Source organism: Rhipicephalus sanguineus, chromosome 1 (assembly GCF_013339695.2).
Source record: "Rhipicephalus sanguineus isolate Rsan-2018 chromosome 1, BIME_Rsan_1.4, whole genome shotgun sequence".
NCBI classification, from domain to species: Eukaryota; Metazoa; Arthropoda; class Arachnida; order Ixodida; family Ixodidae; genus Rhipicephalus; species Rhipicephalus sanguineus.
The window spans coordinates 11765914-11785748 of NC_051176.1; the positions used below are offsets into that span (position 1 = coordinate 11765914).

Below are 19835 nucleotides of genomic sequence, written 5' to 3' on the forward strand. Positions count from 1 at the left end.
ATGGAGGGGCTTTACGTTAGACGAGAGGGCGTATTAAAGTTAAATCCATGGCTAACACGATCAAAAGACATGTGCACCGAAAATCGGATCTCTGAGGGATGCGTTCGTTGCATTGAAGCGCATTTCATCCCTATCGTCGAGAGTTGTTTGAAAGCTTCGTGATGTCATGATGGCGCTGCAGAGCAAGAACCGGAAACAGGGGGCCCGCTTCTCGCCGGGCTCCCGCTATTCAGCGGCCGCTGAAATGGACAGTTCATTAAATGGACACATCGAGAAGAGCTCCTCCGGCGAAGTGCTGTATTTTATTTCCAGATTCCCCATTCGAATTAAAAGAAAACACTAACGGCGGCGCGCCGCAATTATTGCGCGGCGGCGGCGGCGGCGGCGGCGTGATCTCTCTTGGGACTTCGGCGGCGGCGCGAGCGGCGTGACCAAAAACAGGCGGCGGCGGCGGCGCGGCGGCGGCGGCGCGGCGGCGGCGGCGCGGCGGCGCACACCTCTAGCACACGTTCGGCCACAGCTGCACAACGCTGTCACGTCTATATATGATGGCAAAGGAATATGTACGGAGGATTCGCCGGTTACCCGATCATCCCCGAGCAAGCTCCTCTAACGTCGTTGACTTCGTGGGTATGGCGGCGATTTCTTTTTTCTTGGTCTTGGTTTCTTTCTCTCTCTTTCGTTGATCTTCTCTGTTTCTTTTATTTCTTTCTATTTTTCTCTTTCTTTCTGTGCTACGCTTTACTCTCCTCCTTTCTCTTCTCCTCCCGCTCACTTCCCTTTCCGACCCCTCTTTCTACACTATACTATACAAGGCCATGCTATGCTCCCGTTGATGATGATGATGATAGTTTTCAGGCACGACCACACACCGAGTTAGAACAGCTTCGCTGTTTGCAGAAGTCAGATAAAATTCTAATAATGCCATAAAATTATACACACTCCTGAAAGCTTTCTTGACAAAGGCAATTTCACCGTTCATCTCGATACAAGCTTTGACTGCCTTAAACAGTTCCTGGTGGGAGACTGAATCGAAAAGGTCCTCAAAATAAACGAAGGCCGACACAATTATTATCTTGCAGAAAACTAATAACACCATTGCAATTTTTCACTAGAAAAAGGTCGTTTAAAGCCAGTCTCTTCAAGTGGCAGAAAAGAAACTTGCTGACCTGCAACTGCCAAGTGTCCGCTACACTAACAATGGTGCGAAGGGGAGTGCCAACATTGTGCGCCTGGCTGTAAAGAACACACTGGGGGACGTTCTCTTAGTCTTTTTTTTTTATGCTCTACGGCAGATAGGAATCTCGAGGCTATACGCCGAATTGCAGCCAAGTTGACCGAGTTTTGGTGGTCGAGAACTCTCAACGCTGTTTTGAAGGAGACGCCTCGCGGGAAGGTGGGAAAAAGGTGTTTTTCTTCTTCTTGGTGTTAGCGACAGAGTGGCCTCTGTTTTGGAGAAGGGCCTCAAGTTTGTTTACCCGTTCCGCCACACGAATATTTGGCCTCGAATCGCTAGATAGCATGACGGGAGAACGAAGAAAGGCGGCTTCTTGAAGGCGTTCCCTCTTTGATGAAGAAGGTTCACAAGAATTCCGGTGGCATCTCCAGTGACATTCTCCGCCACGTACAGCATTACTTCAGGCAAAATGATCTCTCTACTTCATGCCAACAAGGAGGGTGGCACTGCCTGATAAGTATTTTGACAAGAACTTCCGTGTTGCCAGTGTGCGTGCGTCGCAGGTCAAGCGCCAAGCGGAGGATTTGTGCACTCAAATGAACTTATTGGACTTGTCTAAGCGCATAAAAACGACTAAGTGGACGTCCCTCAATGTGTTTCGTTACACCCAAGACGCACAAGGTTGGCACTCCAGGGGCGTAGCCAGGGGGGGGGGGTTGGAGCGTGCGTTTGTATGCGTGCGTGTATATATACGCAAGCAAAATTGAAAATTTTCGGGAGGGGGGGTTGAACCCCCCTCCTCCTGGCTACGCCCCTGTGAAGCGGACACTTGGCAGCTGCAGGTCAGCAAGTTTTTCTGCCACTTGAAGAGATTGGCTTTACGTCGAGTCGTCGACCCTTTTCTAGCGAAAATTTCCATTGTAGTGATTAGTTTTTGCAAGATAATAGTTTTGTTGGCCTCGGATTTTCGGTTGATGTTGAGGACCTTTTTGTATTCGGTCGCCCGCCACGAACTACTTAGGGTAGCCATTTTTTGGGCTTGTTGGTATACTGAATTAGAAACCATCTTCAGCGCTAGCAGACAAGGACGAAGGAGGTGTCGTCTCTCCTTCGTCCTTGTCTGCTAGCGCTGAAGATGGTTTCTACTTAGGGTAGTCAGCTGGGTCATTCTACGCCAAACGTCCCAGCCATTTCGGCGACCATCTCAAATGTATTTGAAAAAATTGTGCTGATTTATTACATTAGGAACAATGCATTCCTAGAATATTTCTGTGAGGAAAAGATTTTTGATGACGTGGGAGCATTTCGGATTTCGTGAAATGTCGTCCGAGTGAGGTTCATCAGAAAATGTATTGTGAGAGTACCGTTTCTTGTTTTAATACCAAATTTTGTTTACATGTTAAGCAAAGGTTTATGTCTAAGGTGTTCGAAGATGAATAATATTACTGCAGTTATTATGGCATATACACCTCCGAAAATTTTGCCAAAATGTTCTATGTTGAGATTTTTTTCCTTCTGATACTGCGCCATGTAGGAATATCTGAGTAATCAATACTCACTTTACGGAAGGTATATTTCGCATTAAAAATATGTTCAGACCACTGAAGTTTGGAGATCTTACAAGGAAAATTCAGGAATTTGAGAAAATCTTCATTTTGGTGCACATTGAGACGCAATATACGGCAGGGGGTGCTCCTAATAATAGACCTATACCTCAATCGAAAGTAAATAAATAGGTGTTCTTATATGGCAGGTTTTATTGTTACAGTTTTCGTTTTAACGAGGAAAATAATTTTTGAGGTTCCCCATAGACGGCAATGGGGAACATTTTCATGTCCAATGCTCATTTAAGGCGGGAAGTTGGGCTAGTTGGTGACGTGAATAATAGGACATGTTTACTAGCGAAAAAAAGACGTAGACGAGAAGAAGGAATACAGGACAACGCTAGACTTGAACTAAACTTTATTACACATAACATTCAGGTATATATAGACAACTTGGCGAGCGCATGGGCGCAAAGGTCCTGTTAAAACGGAAAAATAAATTAACACTGATGAGTTATCAGTTTCTTTCCAGATAGCCCAGTTCCTTGTCAGAGAGAGCCAAGGAGGGACACGAGCGTCAGCGTCTTTTTGTAATGACGATCGCTTCAAAAATTTCCCTCTCCCCTGCGTTGCGAATCCTGCGCAGCACTGACGTTTTTTCATAGTATGGAGAGCAAGAACATCCCCTGCAATGGTCGGCAAGGTGTCCACCACCGGCCAGCGCCTTTCAGTACTAACTGTGCTTTTTTCGTAGAATTCTTCGGAAAGCGACTGTGTCATCGGAGAGCATGGCTTCGTACAAACATTTTGAAAAAACATGTTGAATGACTCAGCTGTTTCTTCTTTATCGGTAAGGGCACTTCAGAAAAATTTGATTTATTTTGCGACAATCTGTCTGGGATAAAAGCTGCCAAAATTTGACAGGATTTTCCGTCACAAAGCGACCACGCTTAACGGTAATGTAGCGCTCTCTTGATTCTTGTAGTTCTAGCTGTAAATCGTGAGCTAAACTTGAGATAAGTGTCCTATCATATTTTTGTTGTCTATGACGTTTTATGCTACGTTTGAACTGGAAAATTTGTCTCCTTATCCATGGGTTATCTCGACCTATCCTTGTAATTTAATTTGGAATGAATGTATCAATGCAGTGCTGGTAGCATATTTTAAACTTTGTCAACGATGTGTTGACGTTATCATCACAAAAAGAAAAAAAAAGGCTATCTTCCAAATGGAGCATAATGTTTGAGTCATCAGCTGCATCGTAGTTTTTAACATTGAACGATTTAGGGTTGCATGAATGAGGATTATATGGAAGGACACACGTAAGATAGACTAAGCTATGGTCGGAAATGCCCCTGTTAATATTAGGCATGTGAGGAAGTTCGTCGTTTCTGAATAAGCTATTATGTTTGGCCGAGTACTTATGTCAGCATCCCCGGTACACTTCGCGCGGACGTTCAACTTTGCGACCCAAAATGAGTGGCGCAAACGCACATCTTTACAGCAGAACCAAATATCCTAAGCACTAATGCGCGTTTGACGTCAAAAAACTCGACGTAGCATCAGTGGAAATTGATTTGAAATTGATTTGGGGTGGGCTGTGCGCAGAGTCTATATTTTTTTCTGAGGTTGCAACCCACCGTAGATTGTTTTTTTTTCCTTCAATGTGTGTGTAGCTGTTTATTATGTCTTACCTTAACACTAAACAATGATAAGTTTTAATAGAAGCAAACCGAGAGAAAAAACCTACCCTCGTTGAGTGAAGATTCCAGACCTCCGTTTTCGTACCAGAAGCGGTCGCCATTCTTCATTCTCCGGAACTGCTCGGCTATTGTGCAGGCGAATATGGGGCCCAGCGCTGCACCAGGCACAGGGCGCTCGTTTACACCGGCAGCGAAAAGGTCGATATCGTCAGGAAACCTGCGCAACGCGAAGTGGCATTATCTTTTGCCCTGGTTATGCTCCACTTGACTGACCCCTACATTCTTGGAAAGACTTGAAGAATATGTATAGCATATTCATCATACAATCACGTTATCAAAAGAAAAAAAAGATGTTTTCGAGGTTCCACGTCAGACGTGGCAGGTATTACCATATTGGACCACGCTGATAAGCCCCAACAAAAAACACATCGATTTGGATTAAAAACAACATCAAGTAAGACATCGAGAGTTGAAAAGGTTGGTTACGAACTCGAGGGTACGCAGGTGCGTGAAATATTTTCGGCGCTTACTTTGCGGGCCCGTAGATGAGTTAGAAGGATAGCGGAGCGTACTTTTGTCAGAGGCAGGACAGCTTGAACGGGAAAATCGATATGGATGTGGCGGTGCTATTAAGCGGTGTTGTGACATGACCGGAAGCTCTTAAGCAATTTGAGCATCCTGAAATGACGGATCGCTGGGTGTGTGTGGCTTTTCCACAATAACGAAAAATAGCGTGACGCATGGTGTTAACAAGAAAGGTGAACGACACAATCACACAAATAAAAATACCGGCAGATCCCACCTATTGTGGGAATCCATTTCACGTGATGCAGACAGCGACGAGCTGCATATGCGCCATTTCCTGACTTTTTGCCAAATCTTACGATGCGAACTGACGTATCTGTGCAAATTGTGTAGTTGTGTACATGTCGTTGGCTTACGATCTGCACCGCGTGGCTGCTGGCTGAGTAACGACTTTCATTTGCACTCTTTAAAGATAAGGGATGAATGAGATGATCGACGGAGCTCCCTGATTGGTCGAAATGTAAGGCAGCTTCGCACTAGTGCTGTCAAAGCCTTGTTTCTCTCTCTCTTTCTATCAGTTTTTTGTCTCTGTCATTTTTAGTTCCGTCTCTCTACCTATTTCTTTCTCTTTCTTGCTTTTCCTACTTTCTTTTTATTTCTTCCCTTTCTTTCTCTATATATCTGAAATTTGTCTCTTCTCTCTCTCTCTCTGATTCTCTGTCCTTCCTTTTCTGTCTTGCTCTATTTATTCTGCTTCTTTGTGTATGTTTCTTTCTATCTATTTCTTTCTCTCTCTTTTTCCCCATTTCTCGCTTTCTATTCCTTTCACTCTCTCCGCGCTCGTTCTCCTCTCGCCCACCAGAGTTATTGCATTCCACGCAGCATAAATCGGCGCACGTGTCCTGGGAGCGAAGCAGCAGAAGAAGATCAAGAAGAGAGCGCGTTCGTGCATGATGACAGTTTTCTGTTTGCTTTGCACGGATTAACGGTCGGCTTAAATAGCTCCGCTGTTAATGTAATAATAAGTTGCGGGTTTTACTGTCCCAAAACCACGATATGATTATGAGGGACGCCCCCACTGGTAACAGTTTATCAAACATCGGGCGATCGCAATAATACAAAGCTAAACCTGGCGACTGGGAATGGAACGGGCGCATTATACAACGGATAAAAAGATAGTGATGATAAATTGTTGAGCATGGATTGTCGTTGGAGCCAAAGTTTCGACAGCAGGACTTTTCACGGCAGCAACCTACAAGTTACATCTTACACGTCCCTGACGAAGACAAGTCCTGGTGTCGTTCACTCCTGTGACACTTTCTGTGCAACGATTTCTCATCACTTGAAAGGTGCAGTGTGTATCACATACCGGTGTCTTATGAATACAGTAGCCGCGCCACGGTGGTCTAGTGGTTAAGGCGCTCGACTGCAGACCCGAAGGTCGCGGGATCGAATCCAGGCCGCGACGGCTGCATTTTCGATGGAGGCAAAACCGTTTGAGACCCGTGTACTTGGACTTAGGTGCACCATAAAGAACCCCAGGTGGTCGAAATTTCTGGAGCCCTTCACTACGTCGTCTCTCATAAACATATCGTGGTTTTCGAACGTTGAACCCCACATATTATTATTATGAATGCAGTATTGCAAGGCACGCTTCTTTTAATATTTTTATCAATCAAGTACGTCGCACGCGCAGCCGCGGCCTTGCGGAAGTCGCGCGCTGGTGTGGGTACCTTCCAGATTATGTTGGAATATTCTTATAGACTTGAGCGCGCAAACACGAACAGCTGAGATTATTCTGGAACTAACGCGGCCACCAATAAGGCTAGAATGTTCGATGCCACATGTATAAAATGCCACGGTTCAGTTTGTCGACAGCCGGCTCTCTGTCAGCCGCTATCAGTGTAAAGTGCGTATTGCTGTAGTTTGACTTTCCGTTTCCCGGCCACAAGTTCAACCGAATAAAGAGTTTCATCTTCGACACGCCGACTGCTGCCTTCGCCGACGTCACGACCCGGGGACATCTGATGGAGGTGCTGGGTACGTTCATGTTCCGGACGCCCCCGTCAAGCCGTGAACCCAGCCCCGTTCGTGAAGAAGACACCGAAACCATCAGGGACAGTCGAGCAAGCCGTAGACTGAAAGGTCTACCCCCTCAATTTGGACCGGACAAGCCGAGAGCCACAGTGACGAAGACAACGGGACGAATGACAGCCGCAATGTCCCCCGCAGCTGTCGTGACGCAGCCGCCCAGAGAGCCGCCGACCTTCCAAGGATCGCCAAGCGATGACCCCTAAACCTGGCTGGAGACGTTCGAAAGGGTCTCAGCATTTAACAATCGGGACTCCGAGGACAAGCTGCGCCACGTGAACTTTTACTTGGAAGACGCTGCAGGGACTTGGTTCGAGAATCGGGAATCCACTCTTCGAACCTGGGACATCCTTCGCAGCGCTTTCTTGGAAACTTTCACAAGCGTCGTCCGAATGGAAAGGGCCTCAGCCTTGCTGGAGACACGGACGTAACTCCCGAACGAAAGTGTAACAATCTTTGCGGAGCAAATGACCCGACTATTCCGCCTCGCTCACCCTGTCATGATTGAGGAGAAGCTCCGTTTCCTCATGCGAGGAGTAAGCAAGAGCTCTTCGCCGGGCTGATGCGGAACACCCTCGACAGTTCAAGAATTTGTTTCAGAAGCAACGACCATCGCGAAGACGCTGGAAATGCGAACCCGCCTGTACAATCACCGATCGATTCAAGACAGCCCAGCTGATGATGCCCTCGGCTCGGACGACCCGCGCGAAGCGATCCGAACGATCGTGCGGGAGCAAATGCGCAAGCTGTTACCTTCCCCGAAGCATCAAGTGGATTCAATCGCCGACATTGTCCGCGAGGAAATCCGGCAAACGCTTGGAATTCCCGAAGCACCGCAGGCTGCGCCGGAAGCGATGAGCTACGCTGCTGCAGCGCGTTGTAAGGCTCCGCCTCCGCGCCGACGTGAAGGCACCGCACCGCCGCCGACCACTCTGCTACCATTGGGGAAAGGCTGGTCAAACCTACCGCCACTGCGGTAGGTATGACTGCGTGGATTTGCCATCAATGCGCCACGTCCAGGACGAGGTGAACGGCCACGTGACAACGTTATCTCTCAGGAGCACAATGGCCTCCTCGAGGACCTTCACGATTGTCATTGCCAGGCATCTACGTCTCTCCCTAACGCCGACCATACACTGGCCCAACGCGGGGCCGGTCACCTAGCCCGTATCCGGAAAACTAAGGGCAGCAACCGATGGAGGTGCGGTTGCTGTACGCCGCCAACGACAACGCCGCGACGATACCCTAAGAACACCACGCAAACAGGACGGAGCCCTCACGACGAAACTTCGCCGCCCGAAGAGAATCTGACGACGCAACATCGAAACAGCGGGACAAACCGACGAAGCCGTGATCGGACGCCACGACCTAACGGCAGTGCAAGACGAGGAACTAGCGACCCCGACGTTCTTATCGACGGCCACATCATCACAGCTCTCGGCGACACCGGAGACTATTCTGTCATCAGTGGATCTTTCGCCGCGAAGTTGAAGAAAGTCAAGCCCGCCTGGGAAGGCCCTGAAATCCGGACAGCTGAAGATCACCTATTAACGCCGCAGGAATCTGCACTGCGAGAGTCTCCATGATCAACGGGATTTATTCCGCAAGCCTCGTAGTCCTACAGCATTGCTCGAGATATGTCATCCTTGGTATGGACTTCTTAGGCCTTCATGGTGCAGTCATCGACGTGAGATCCAAGTCGATAACGCTATCCACAGCAAAAATTAACACCATCTTCCAAAAGGGAACCCTGATGGGATGCGAAGATGCAGCGTTGCGCGCGGGTGGCGTCATGGCTTGAGCGGCGCTAACGCGGGTGCTGCGGTGAGCGCTGGAAGATTTGTTTGAAGCGATGGCTGGCGTAGGTCTGGTCGTCTCTTCAGAGTGCACACGGGCGCTGGACCGGAGCTGGCGCGCGTTTCGCCTTGACTACCACGGCCTTGTGATCGGTGAAGTGCACGCTGAGAGGTTCCTGCAGGCATTCGACGTCGAAGTTGGCAAATACCAGATCGATGCACGTTCCCCTTATCGTGGTGGGTAGTTTCCGTTCCGCCGACACGCACTTCAGCGAGTGCACGTCACGCATGTAATCGACGAGCCATTCTCCTCCTCCTCCGCTGACGTCAACTTTGAAGTCTCCCGCGACTATAAGAGGCACGCGTCGAGACGCCTCGCCGCAATCAGTCAGCGTCTCCTCCAGACAGTGCTGAACCTGGTCCTTCGGCGGTTGGGAGCGAGGTACAGCGCGAGGATCGCGACGTCGCCGATGCGCACGGCAACGCACTCGGAGCAGGAGCGTCTTCGAGAGGTTCCGGATCGTTCTTCCAGGTCGACGTTAAACGCGCGCAGCGCACGCCGACTCCGAGCGTAAACGGCGACTCCTCCCGCCGCCGAACGTTCCGGTAGCGTTCCGGTAGCAGCAGGTTTTGCGGGCGAACGGACGAGGCGGCAGCTGCGGGCGCTGCGGCGAGCGCGCGGCAGACGAGGGAGAGAGTGACGTCAGCACGCACTGCGAGGGGAGCGTGACGTCAACGCCCAGCTGCGGCGTGACCTACTTGGCACCGTTCCAACACGAGCAGCGAGGGGAGCGCGTTGCGGCACGTTCGTACGGACGCACGGAGGGACAGCGTTACACAGGCTAGTCAAAGAGCTGCTTCGCATCTAAAGGCACTACCACCGTACACGCCGCCAGAGAAGGACGCCTTGAATTTGCTGGAAGACCAGGTCACCATTCGCCCTCGTTCCAGCGTCATCATTTTAGTCGGCACTCAGAAATTAGCAGTCCTGGAAGGCGTCGTTGAAGGCGACCAGCACCAAATGATTAACCGCGCGATTTGCGCCGCAAAAAGAATAGCCGAGTTGCGGGGAGGGAAATCAACAGTGATGCTCACAAATTTCAGCAACGAGTATAAGCACGTGAACAAAGGCACGAGGTCGCATACATAGAAGAAATTGTAGAAGCCAGCAATGCTCTCGCCCTCGCCGATTCTTCCGACCCTACTCCGACGAAGCAAGCTCCTCAACCAGCTTTTGACGTCAATCCTAGCCTTCCGAAGCATAAGCAAGAACAGCTCCAAACCCTGCTCTTGCAATGCAAGCACCGCTTTTCGTCGTCGTCAAGAATTCGGCAGGCCCCAGTCGCAAAACGTCGCATCACTACAGAGAAAAGTGCCAGACCACTCTGCCACAGCCCATACAAAGTTTCGACACGAGAACGCGAGGCCTTAAAGTAACCAGTCGACGAAATGCAACGCGACGACATCATCCATCCTTCCAAGGGTCCGTGGGCGTCACCCGTGGTATTAGTGAAAAACAAGGATGGAACCCTACGTTTATGCGTCGATAATCGTCGCCTGAACACCATCACAAAGAAGGACGTGTATCCTCTCCCACGTATAGACGACGCCCTGAATCGGCTCCACAGAGCGAAGTACTTTTCGTCGATGGACCTCAAGACCGGCTTGGAAAATCGAAGTCGACAAGAGAGACCGAGAAAGGACTGCCTTTATAACACCAGACGGCCTCTTAGAGTTCAAGGTCCTTCCTTCGGACTTTGGTCGGCGCCTGCGACTTTCCAACGCGTGAGGGATACAGTACTGGCAGGCTTGAAGTGGCAAACTTGCCTCGTGTACTTGGACGACGTCGTTGTGTCTGCCTCAGCCTTCGACTAGCATCTCTGGCGCCTTCAGGCTGTACTTCAAGGAATCAACACCTCTGGACACAATCTGAAGCCTGAAAGGTGCCGTTTCGCGTACGAGGAGCTCTTGTTCCTGGGCTACGTGATTAGCAAGTGTGGAGTTCACCGGGACCCATGAAAAACAGCTGCCATTGCTGCCTTTCCGCCGCCCGCCGATAAGAAGGCCGTACGCCAATTTCTGGGCTTGTGCGCCTATTACAGGCGTTTCGTCAAAGAAATTTCAAGGATCGCCGAGTTGCTAAGGCACCTCACGAAAACCGACGTGGAATTCAAGTGAGGAACGGCACAAGTCGAAGCATTTCAAGAAATTAACCGACGCCTGCAGACGCCGCCAATACTCGCGCACTTCGACGAATACGCCGACACGGAAATCCAGACCGACGCAAGCAGCGTAAGGTTCGGAGGCGTCCTAGTGCAGAGGACTGATGGACTAGAAAGGGTTGTGAGTTACGCTAGCCGGTCGCTATCTGAGGCGGAAGCCAACTATTCCACAACAGAAAAGGAGTGCCTTGCCATCATCTGGGCTACATCAAAGTGTCGTTCCTATCTTTACGGCAGGCCTTTCGAAGTTGTGGGCGACCACCACGCCTTGTGTTGCTAGCTAACTAGGACCCTTCAGGTCGCCTCGCACGGTGGAGGCTGGGACTTCAGGAATTCGACATTACCGTCATTCACAAGTCCGGACGAAAGCACTCCGACGCCGACTGCCTGTCCCGTGGCCCCGTTGACCCACCGCCACACGACGACCCGGATGGTGACTACTTGTTGAGAACCTTAAGTGCTGATGACTTCGCCGAACAACAGCGAGCCGACCCGGAACTCAAGGGCCTTGTGGAATAACTCGATGGCAAGGCCACCGTTGTTCAACAGGTATTCAAGCGAGGACAGGCGTCGCTTTTCTTGCGGAATGGCGTTGTCGTAAAGAAAAACTTCTCGCCACTCCGGGCGAAGTACCTCCTCGTAGTACCTTGAGCATTACGTCAAGGGGTTCTGGAAGCCTTACACGACGATTCGACGGGTGGACACCTCGGTGTTTCCCGCACGCTCGCGCGCGAATAGAAGAAAAGTACTACTGACCTCGCCTCACTGCCGACGTCACCCACTACGTAAAGACTTGCCGATACTGTCAACGACGGAAGACACCACCGAGAAGGCCAGCCGAACTTCTTCAGCCAATCGAGCTACCTCGCCGGCCGTTCCAGCAAATCAGGATGGACTTACTGGGGCCGTTCCTGACGTCGACTTCCGGAAAAAAAAAGGATTGTCGTAGCTACCGACTACCTCGCCCGCTACGCTGAGACAAGGGCGCTGCTCAAAGGCAGTGCCGACGAGGTAGCCAAATTCTTCGCTGAGAACATCGTCCTATGTCATGGCGCCCCAGAGGTCCTCATTACTGACAGAGGTACGGACTTTACTGCGGACCACCTAACTCAGGCGATCCTGGGATAGAGCCAGACCAGCCACCGCCGGACAACCGTCTACCACCCACAGACCAATGGCCTCACCGTGCGCCTAAAAAAGACCATCGTCGACATGCTGGCCATGTAAGTCGACGCCGAACAGAAGACGTGGTGTGCCATCCTTCCATGCGTGACCTTCGCATACAACACGGCCGTGCATGAAACGATGCAGATGACGCCATACACGATGGTATACGGAAGGAACTCGGCAACGACGCTCGATGCCATGCTGCCCAACATGACCGGTGAAGAAAACCTCGACGTGACTGTCTACCTTCAGCGCGCCCAAGAAGCCCGGCAACTCGCCCGCTACGCATCAAGAGTCGGCAGACGACGGACAGTCGCTGTTACAGTCTTCGACGACGCTTCGTGGAATACCAGCCCTGCGACCGTGTTTAGGTCTGGACGCCGATACGCCGACGTGGCCTTAGGGAAAAACTACCTCGGCGAGACTTGGGGCCATACAAGGTGCTTCGACGACTCGGCGCTCTAGACTACGAAGTCATCCCGGACGGCATCACGAACTCTCAGCGGCGCCGCGCACGACCTGAAGTCGTCCATGTGATGCGCCTTAGGCCATTTTATCCGCGTTAGCTAACCTTAGGACTCTGCTTTACTTTTTTCCTTCATCATTGTAGTTTTTTTCTGCATGCACTTTTTTCCCCTTCCATGTTCTGTTACGAGCATCGGGACGATGCTTTTTCAGAGGGGGGCAATGCCACGCACGCTTCTATTATTATTTTATCTATCAAGTAAGTTGCACGCGTAGGCACTGCCTTGCGCAAGTCGCGCCCTAATGTCTGGGAACCTTCCAGATTGTGTTAGAGTCTTCTTATGGGCTTGAACACGCAAACGCGAACATTTCAGTTAATTCTGGAACTAACGCGGCCACTAGTGATGAGGCTTGAATGTTCGATGCCGCATGTATAAAATGCCGGCGCGCCTTGCCGTGGTTCAGTTTATCGACGGCCAACGCTCTGTTCGTCGCTATCATTGTACAGTGTGCATGACTGTAGTATGACTTTCCGTTTCCCAGCCACAAGTTCGGGCAAATAAGGAGTTTCATCTTCGACGCGACACGCGACCACAGCTGCCTTCGTCGACGTCACGACCCCGTGACAGTAGAGACCCCCGAATGCTCTCTCCCCGAGTCCTCTTCAGGCCGGCCAGGCGTTTCAGAATACCCAGATCTTGTTGCATATTCACTCGCGATCGTATGCTCCGTATCAGAGCTTTTTAACAGAGGAGCTACTTAAGGTCAGCGTTGAAAATTGTGTAGCGTTCGCACTTTCTACTAGCAGGAATGTGCCTCAGAAATTGGGGAGGCCCCAATATTCACCTCCGGTCCACTAAAATGAAGAAGTCGTCTACAAGTAGAATGTGTGGGAAGCGCTGCCCCTCGCCCCTAATTGCTACGACACGAGGCATGATCTGACGGCAGTGTGCATGTTCCACGCGTCAGGAAGGGCATGCAAAAAGGGACCGTGGGCAGCCATACGAGGGTCGCCGACAGACTGTCGCGGGGAGTGTTCGTGCATGCGGCGTGCGCCCCGCCGGGGCCCAGGTTAGGGGCAGGTAGTTTTGCGGTAACCTTTAAAGTCCAGCGCCCAGCGCGCACATCACGCCATCTCGCTGGTGAGTAAGAAAGCACGCTGAAGTAAATGGTGTATATAAAGAGCAGACCGCAGAAGGGTAAGGTTCTCCCTGAGCAAATATTAGAAGCGAGCGAGCTGGCCGACGACATTTGAATGCCCCGTTGCGCTCCTCGCGCCATCTCGCTGGTAATGGAGAAACGCTTATAAGAGCCTGCCGTCTATGAGTCCGTCCAGCGGTAAAGAGTGCGTATGTAGGCTCCGTGCAGACGTAACTCCGCTGCCCGAGCGAAGACGTCCCTAGCGGCAAGAAGCGCAGATTTGGCGGGATGCTCTGACGCGCTCGCAATGGGGTGAAGTCGAGGAACTATGCCTTTTACAATGACTATACTTTTCGTGCTTTTCGCGCTTGGCCAGTGACCAGAGCGACGGTACGTCCGCGTTATCAACGCGATCAGTCAGCCGCAGGTGGTGGACGATAAGAATAATATAGCAGACAACATCGCTCCGCGATTGCACCCCTGCTCGCTCCACGCTCCCACTGCGACGGAGCGAGTTATTTTCGCCGGCAGTTCGTTTTGTGCCGGTTCCGCTGTTCGTAGGAATGCCGAACTCATGGAATAATTGCTGCATTGTTGGGTGCAATAACACCTACAGGAATTCTCCGGGCACGCGTTTTTACCGGTTTCTATTTAGAGAATATGAACGGAATCGGCGTGAACGGTGGATCGCACTCGTTCGACGACAAAAGTGAGTTTTGTGAATAGATGGGGTATTTTTTTTTTCTGGGGTTGCATTTGCCCGTGATTCTTGATCTGCCCAGCAACACCTCTTCCAGGACGCCGTGAACGTGCCCCGCTTCGAGGAGGTCCCTGCCCTTCTTCAGATTAGCTCCACGGAGGAAACTATAAAAATATATCACGTAGCTCTCTGAATCCAAACGTAATAATAATTGGCACGCTTTGCAGTGCCATGGCAGCAAAACATAGCCACGACGACGAACTCGGCTGCACTGGTTAAGTCGGCGCAGCGAATGCAGCGCCATGGCCGTTCGATGGAAAGCGTTTTTTCATTCAGCGGCCGTGACAGTGCAATTGCTGGTATCGCCAGTTTCAAGCTGCCACTGAGTTCGCTGCCGCGTTAGCCCGAAAGTGATAAGCTGTGATTGTTAGGTGAGTGAGACGGCCCGCGTTACACGTGCGCAGTTTCGATCAACGGGCTCGTCACCTCCGTTGTCTTCCGCCAGCTCATGTATTTAATGTTGCCGCATTCGCCTGAGCATACACGAGCTCTGGCGAAAAGAAGCACCCGCGCTAACGCTACGTTCTCGGACAGCTGCTAACAATTTGCCGTCTTTTGGAAGCAAACGGGAAAGGAAACGCCTCAAGCGAAGCACCAAAACACGACGCAGTGGCTTGCCGCCGCCTGCGTTGTCTGCTCCCTTATCCCGCCAGATCTGCTGCCGTGGCCGTTTTGGCGCTGGAAGCAGCGCGCGACTGCGGCGGCTCCTAACGTATGCACGGTGCCCATAGCGCTCGCCGTCAGCTACCTGGAGGATCGACGTTTTGTTGCGTAGTGGTTAGCGCCACGCGCTGCGGAACGAGAGGTCACTGGTTCGATTCCGCGCTTCGGAAGCATTTTTGTGAATTATTTTTCTTTGGGGCTCTTACATATATATACATACTTATACATATACGGTGCATGACGGCGGCGGCGACGGGGATGGACAAAAACCAGCCGAGACTGTCCATATAATTGCTATCGCAATAAAATAGACGAGCTTGGAGAGAGATGGTGTTTGCTTTAATCGCAAAAAATATTAAACCACCAGTATCGCTGCTTAATCAGTCCTCGCGACGTTAAGTCAGTGATGCTGATCCCTACGCTAATAAATCGATGCTTTCTGACTCGTTCATAGTCGTCTGAAAGTATGCTGATAAGAGTTAGTGTAACCATACTAACGTAGATAAATCCAAAGCTTTCGCATCCGAAAATCGTAATAAGATGTATTTGCTACAAAATAGTGTAAATCACTCTCAATGGTAGGCTACTGATAGGGCGTGGTGCGATCACTGTACTAAAAATGCAGTGCCCCTTATGCATTTGCCTAGGATGACTCGATGTCGAAAGCCATCTCCTTTTTATTCAGGCGATGTATTGCTGCTTCCCCGCCCCCCTCCAAATGCTTTCTGTACATAACGTGGTTTTGCACTGCCTCAAGGATCAGAGACATTGCAATCTTTGTACACATCACGTGGTTTTGCGTTGCGTTCCGTGATCGGTGGGCCGATCACGGAAGCACTGCAGGACGACTACGTCATGTGATGACGTCATCATGTTACGTGATGATTACCTCAAAGATTTTAGCGAAATGTGACGTCATGATGACGTCATACGGTGACATCATCATCACGTGATGATCTTTTGCATCATTCGTGTTGACGCCGCCGACGCGGGACGCCGACGGTCACTTTTCGCATTTGATGAGGAATTTAAGGCTTTCGCCTTCAAATATTCAATCTTGTTACAGCGCGGCAAAGAACAATCAGTCAAAGGGCCCAAAAGAATGGTGGGTTTTTCGTCTTCGTGGACCCTTTCGCCGATTTTTCCTACTGTTTGCCAAGCTTCACTATCGGCGTCAAGTGAAACACGGACAGCGTTGTCCAAGCATTAGGCGCGTGCGCGCCGTCCTGTCATCACCATTGACAGGCTCGCACACGCGATTAGGTAGCACTGCACGATCGAAAGCGTCAATGATGTTCACGAGTGGCATGAGCGTATCTATATCTAATCATAAGGGTGCGAACTGTACCACGCGCACCACTGCTGGCGTTTCATTCGGAACCGATAGTACGTGTAACACTCATTACACCTCGTCCAACTACGCTAGTTGTCCGCAATAACCCGCTGGACTATGAGGTTATTAATTTTATTGTGTCCGAAAACGTTTTGCGTACACGTGTCCACATGAGTACAATTGAGAGTGGAGTGTGAATTTTCGTTCAACTCAGGTCTGTTTACACAACGCAACGCGAAGCCGAGTCGAAATGTCAACGTCGAGCGGTGGATGCCCCCGAACTTCGTGCTCGCAAAGCCGAAAGGAAACGTGAACGGCGGCAAGCGGACCCTGAATTCCGGGCTAAAAAAAATGACACCATCTCCCACTCAAGCTACCCATCTCCCCGCTGCTTCGCATCCACACATGGTTCCCTTTATTGGTCTAATTTTTTGTGTCGCCACGGTTGCAAAATACATATTTCCTTATCAAGGAGGTAACTAGACGGTGTGCTTATACAGTTATCTCAGTTTTTCCTGACGTGGTACGCCTCCATAATTTCATGCTCCTCTTTGCCCTTGTAACTGACATTGCTGAAGAGCGGGTGGCAACCACGTGCACGACAGTGACGGGCCAGATTAGCGCCATCATTCGATTTCAATATGCTTCTTTGAACTCGAATGATGGCGTTAACCTGAGCCATCACTGTCGTGCGTGTGGTTGTCACCCGCTTTTCAGCAATATCAAGAGGAAAGGACAACTGACGGCATCCAAACCTACAACCTTTGAACTACGCGTCCGTTGCTTTACGAATTGGGCTACTATGGAAAGCGCTTGCTCACTCCCTTCGTTGCGTATGCCTGATGACCTTGTCCCTGCAGGCTAATGCCTTACGTTAGGATGCGAGGGTTTATTGGTCAGCGGCCACCTCGTGTAATGATCACGTGACGCGCCTTCTGGCAAATAAACATCTTCTACACTCGCCGTCTTGGCTACGAGTGGCTAACGTCTCTGAGGCATTATACGTACACAAATACCGAACGAAATGAGTGGTGAAGCACCTTCCGTCGTAGCTGAATCGGTAGAGCATCGGATGCATAGTTGGAAGGTTGTGAGATCGAATCCCACCGACGGAAATGGTGTTTTTTCGTCCGCATGATTGTGAATCCAGTGGGATTAGAGTAGGTGATTCTGACAGCATACGTTTTGAAAGAGGCGGGATAATTTCTGACGCATGACAAGAGAAGGGTCATTATGTGTAGCTTGCATGGTGCCGTGGATGTGTGATTGTAGTTAATAAGCGCGCCGAGCGCTTCTGAATAGTTTCCAACTTGTTTATCAGTGTTACCTGACCGGTGTCCTACGCCGATGAAGAATATTCTGGCAAAGGATGAACGTAATAGATAAGTATTTCTTTATTGGCGATTCTGCGAGGGACAAGTTTGGTTTCAGTGAGCCGAGCATACTGCCACGCCCGCTTCTTGTTTTATTTTGATGTATTCGGGTTTGACCAGCACGGGTGGTTATCAACGCTCGACGCTGACCGCCCCCCAGTATTCGAGAAGCTTCGCGATTGTAGCAGAAGCTTCGCGATTGTTAAGATTGCGCGCAGGACGCCAATAGTCTAGATTAGTCTAGAATAGTCTAGAATAGTATAGAAGGTGGGCACGGCGGACCATCAACAAGCATGTGGATTTATAAGCCTTTCCTCTGCTTCATGCAGGTATGCGCTGGTCTAGCCGCATCAACTGTGCAGTCGCATCCAGCTGCCATCACGGGATTGTGCCGACCATATCTGTCGAACAATGAAGTGTGGCCCTAATCGCATCAGCTTCTTCGGCGCCACTGCTACAGCCCAGCTTGCTTCGTGACGACGCCCCTTTGCTCCTGCAAGACGCTCTTCCTGAGGCGCCACTTATTCATCACGTGACGTCGGCACGCCGCCTTAAAAGGAATCGACCCCAGGCCTACAGTTTTTGTGGGCACGGCAGACCATCAACAAGCATGTGGATTTATAAGCCTTTCCTCTGCTTCATGGAGGTCAGTGACTACTATTGTACAATTAAGAGTGATTATCGTGGTCTTGTGGTCTTGCCGTGCCCCCAACAGTGCATCTCTATTGTCAAAAATTTGTATTGTGTGTGCTTGCTTGCGCTGTGCGGGGATGTTGAGTCGGCCCATCGAGCGGCAGTAACTCCTCCATTGAATCCATGTTCAAGGAAATATTATGAGGTCAAAGTAAACTGACAAAAGAAATAACAGCGCTTAGGGAACAACAGTCTGCCATGGAAAGACTGGTGGCTGATCTTGGAGCCAGGTTTTCTGAGCTAGAAAAAATGTTTCTCGTGTCGATAACCTCGAACGAACAGTAAAATCTCTGGAAGCAAAACTGACTGACCTCGAGGATAGGAGTAGGCGTTCAAATATGGTAGTCTTTGGTATTTCTGAAGAGCCGAATGAAACGGAATCAGTCCTTAAAAGCAAAGTTCTCAACGAAACTTTCGCTGCAAAACTTGACATTCATTGTAAATCTGTCGGTAGAATACACCGCCTTGGGAGGCCGGGCAAACAAAGACCAGTCATAGTATATTTCCAGGACTTTGATGAAAAGCAGCTTGCGCTGAAGAATGCTTACAAATTGAAAGGCTCCAGTATATCGATCCAGAATGACTCTTCCCGAAGTACACTGATGAAGAGAAGGCACCTATGGATCAGCGCAAGGGCTGAGAAAGAGCAGGGAAAGAAAGTTAGCTTAATTAATGACAAACTGCGGGTGGGTAATAAGCTTTTCATTTGGGATGAACAGAGAAACTTGAGAATCAAAATTCAAGTTTACCAGGGCACTTCGAAGAGTGACTGACGCGCTCCCGTAGCACCTAAAGGATTGCGTGTCCTAAACATTAATGCTCGAAGCATTCTTAACAAGTCTGAGAATCTTGAATCGCTTATCTTGAGTTACAGCCCTCACGTAGTTGTCTTAACTGAAACGTGGCTGCATGACGATATTGATGACACAGTTGTTTTCCCTCCGTCCTATCAGACCTTTCGTCGCGATAGGTCTTCCAGGGGTGGCGGGGTTGCAGTTTTGGTTAAAGAAAACATATGTGCTGTTCTTTTACGTCAAGCGAATAACTTAGAAACTGTTTAATTGAAACTTTCTTGTTGGGGTAAATCATTTTTGTTGTTTGCGGTGTACCGAGCCCCTAACTCACCTGCGCAATTCCTTTTTTACCTTTGCGAACACATTGCATCCTTTACAAGTGCCAATGT

The 19835-nt window shown here is 50.0% G+C and overlaps 1 protein-coding gene across 1 annotated transcript in view; it reads right to left on the minus strand.

Annotated features, from left to right (window-relative positions):
* Positions 1-19835, minus strand: part of LOC119389457 (chorion peroxidase) — a gene marked incomplete at its 5' end in the record, with an annotated part of 172595 nt that overhangs the window by 19849 nt on the left and 132911 nt on the right. The window contains 1 exon segment of the mRNA XM_037656734.2: positions 4472-4641. Within this exon segment, the coding sequence (XP_037512662.1) occupies positions 4472-4641 (170 nt within the window).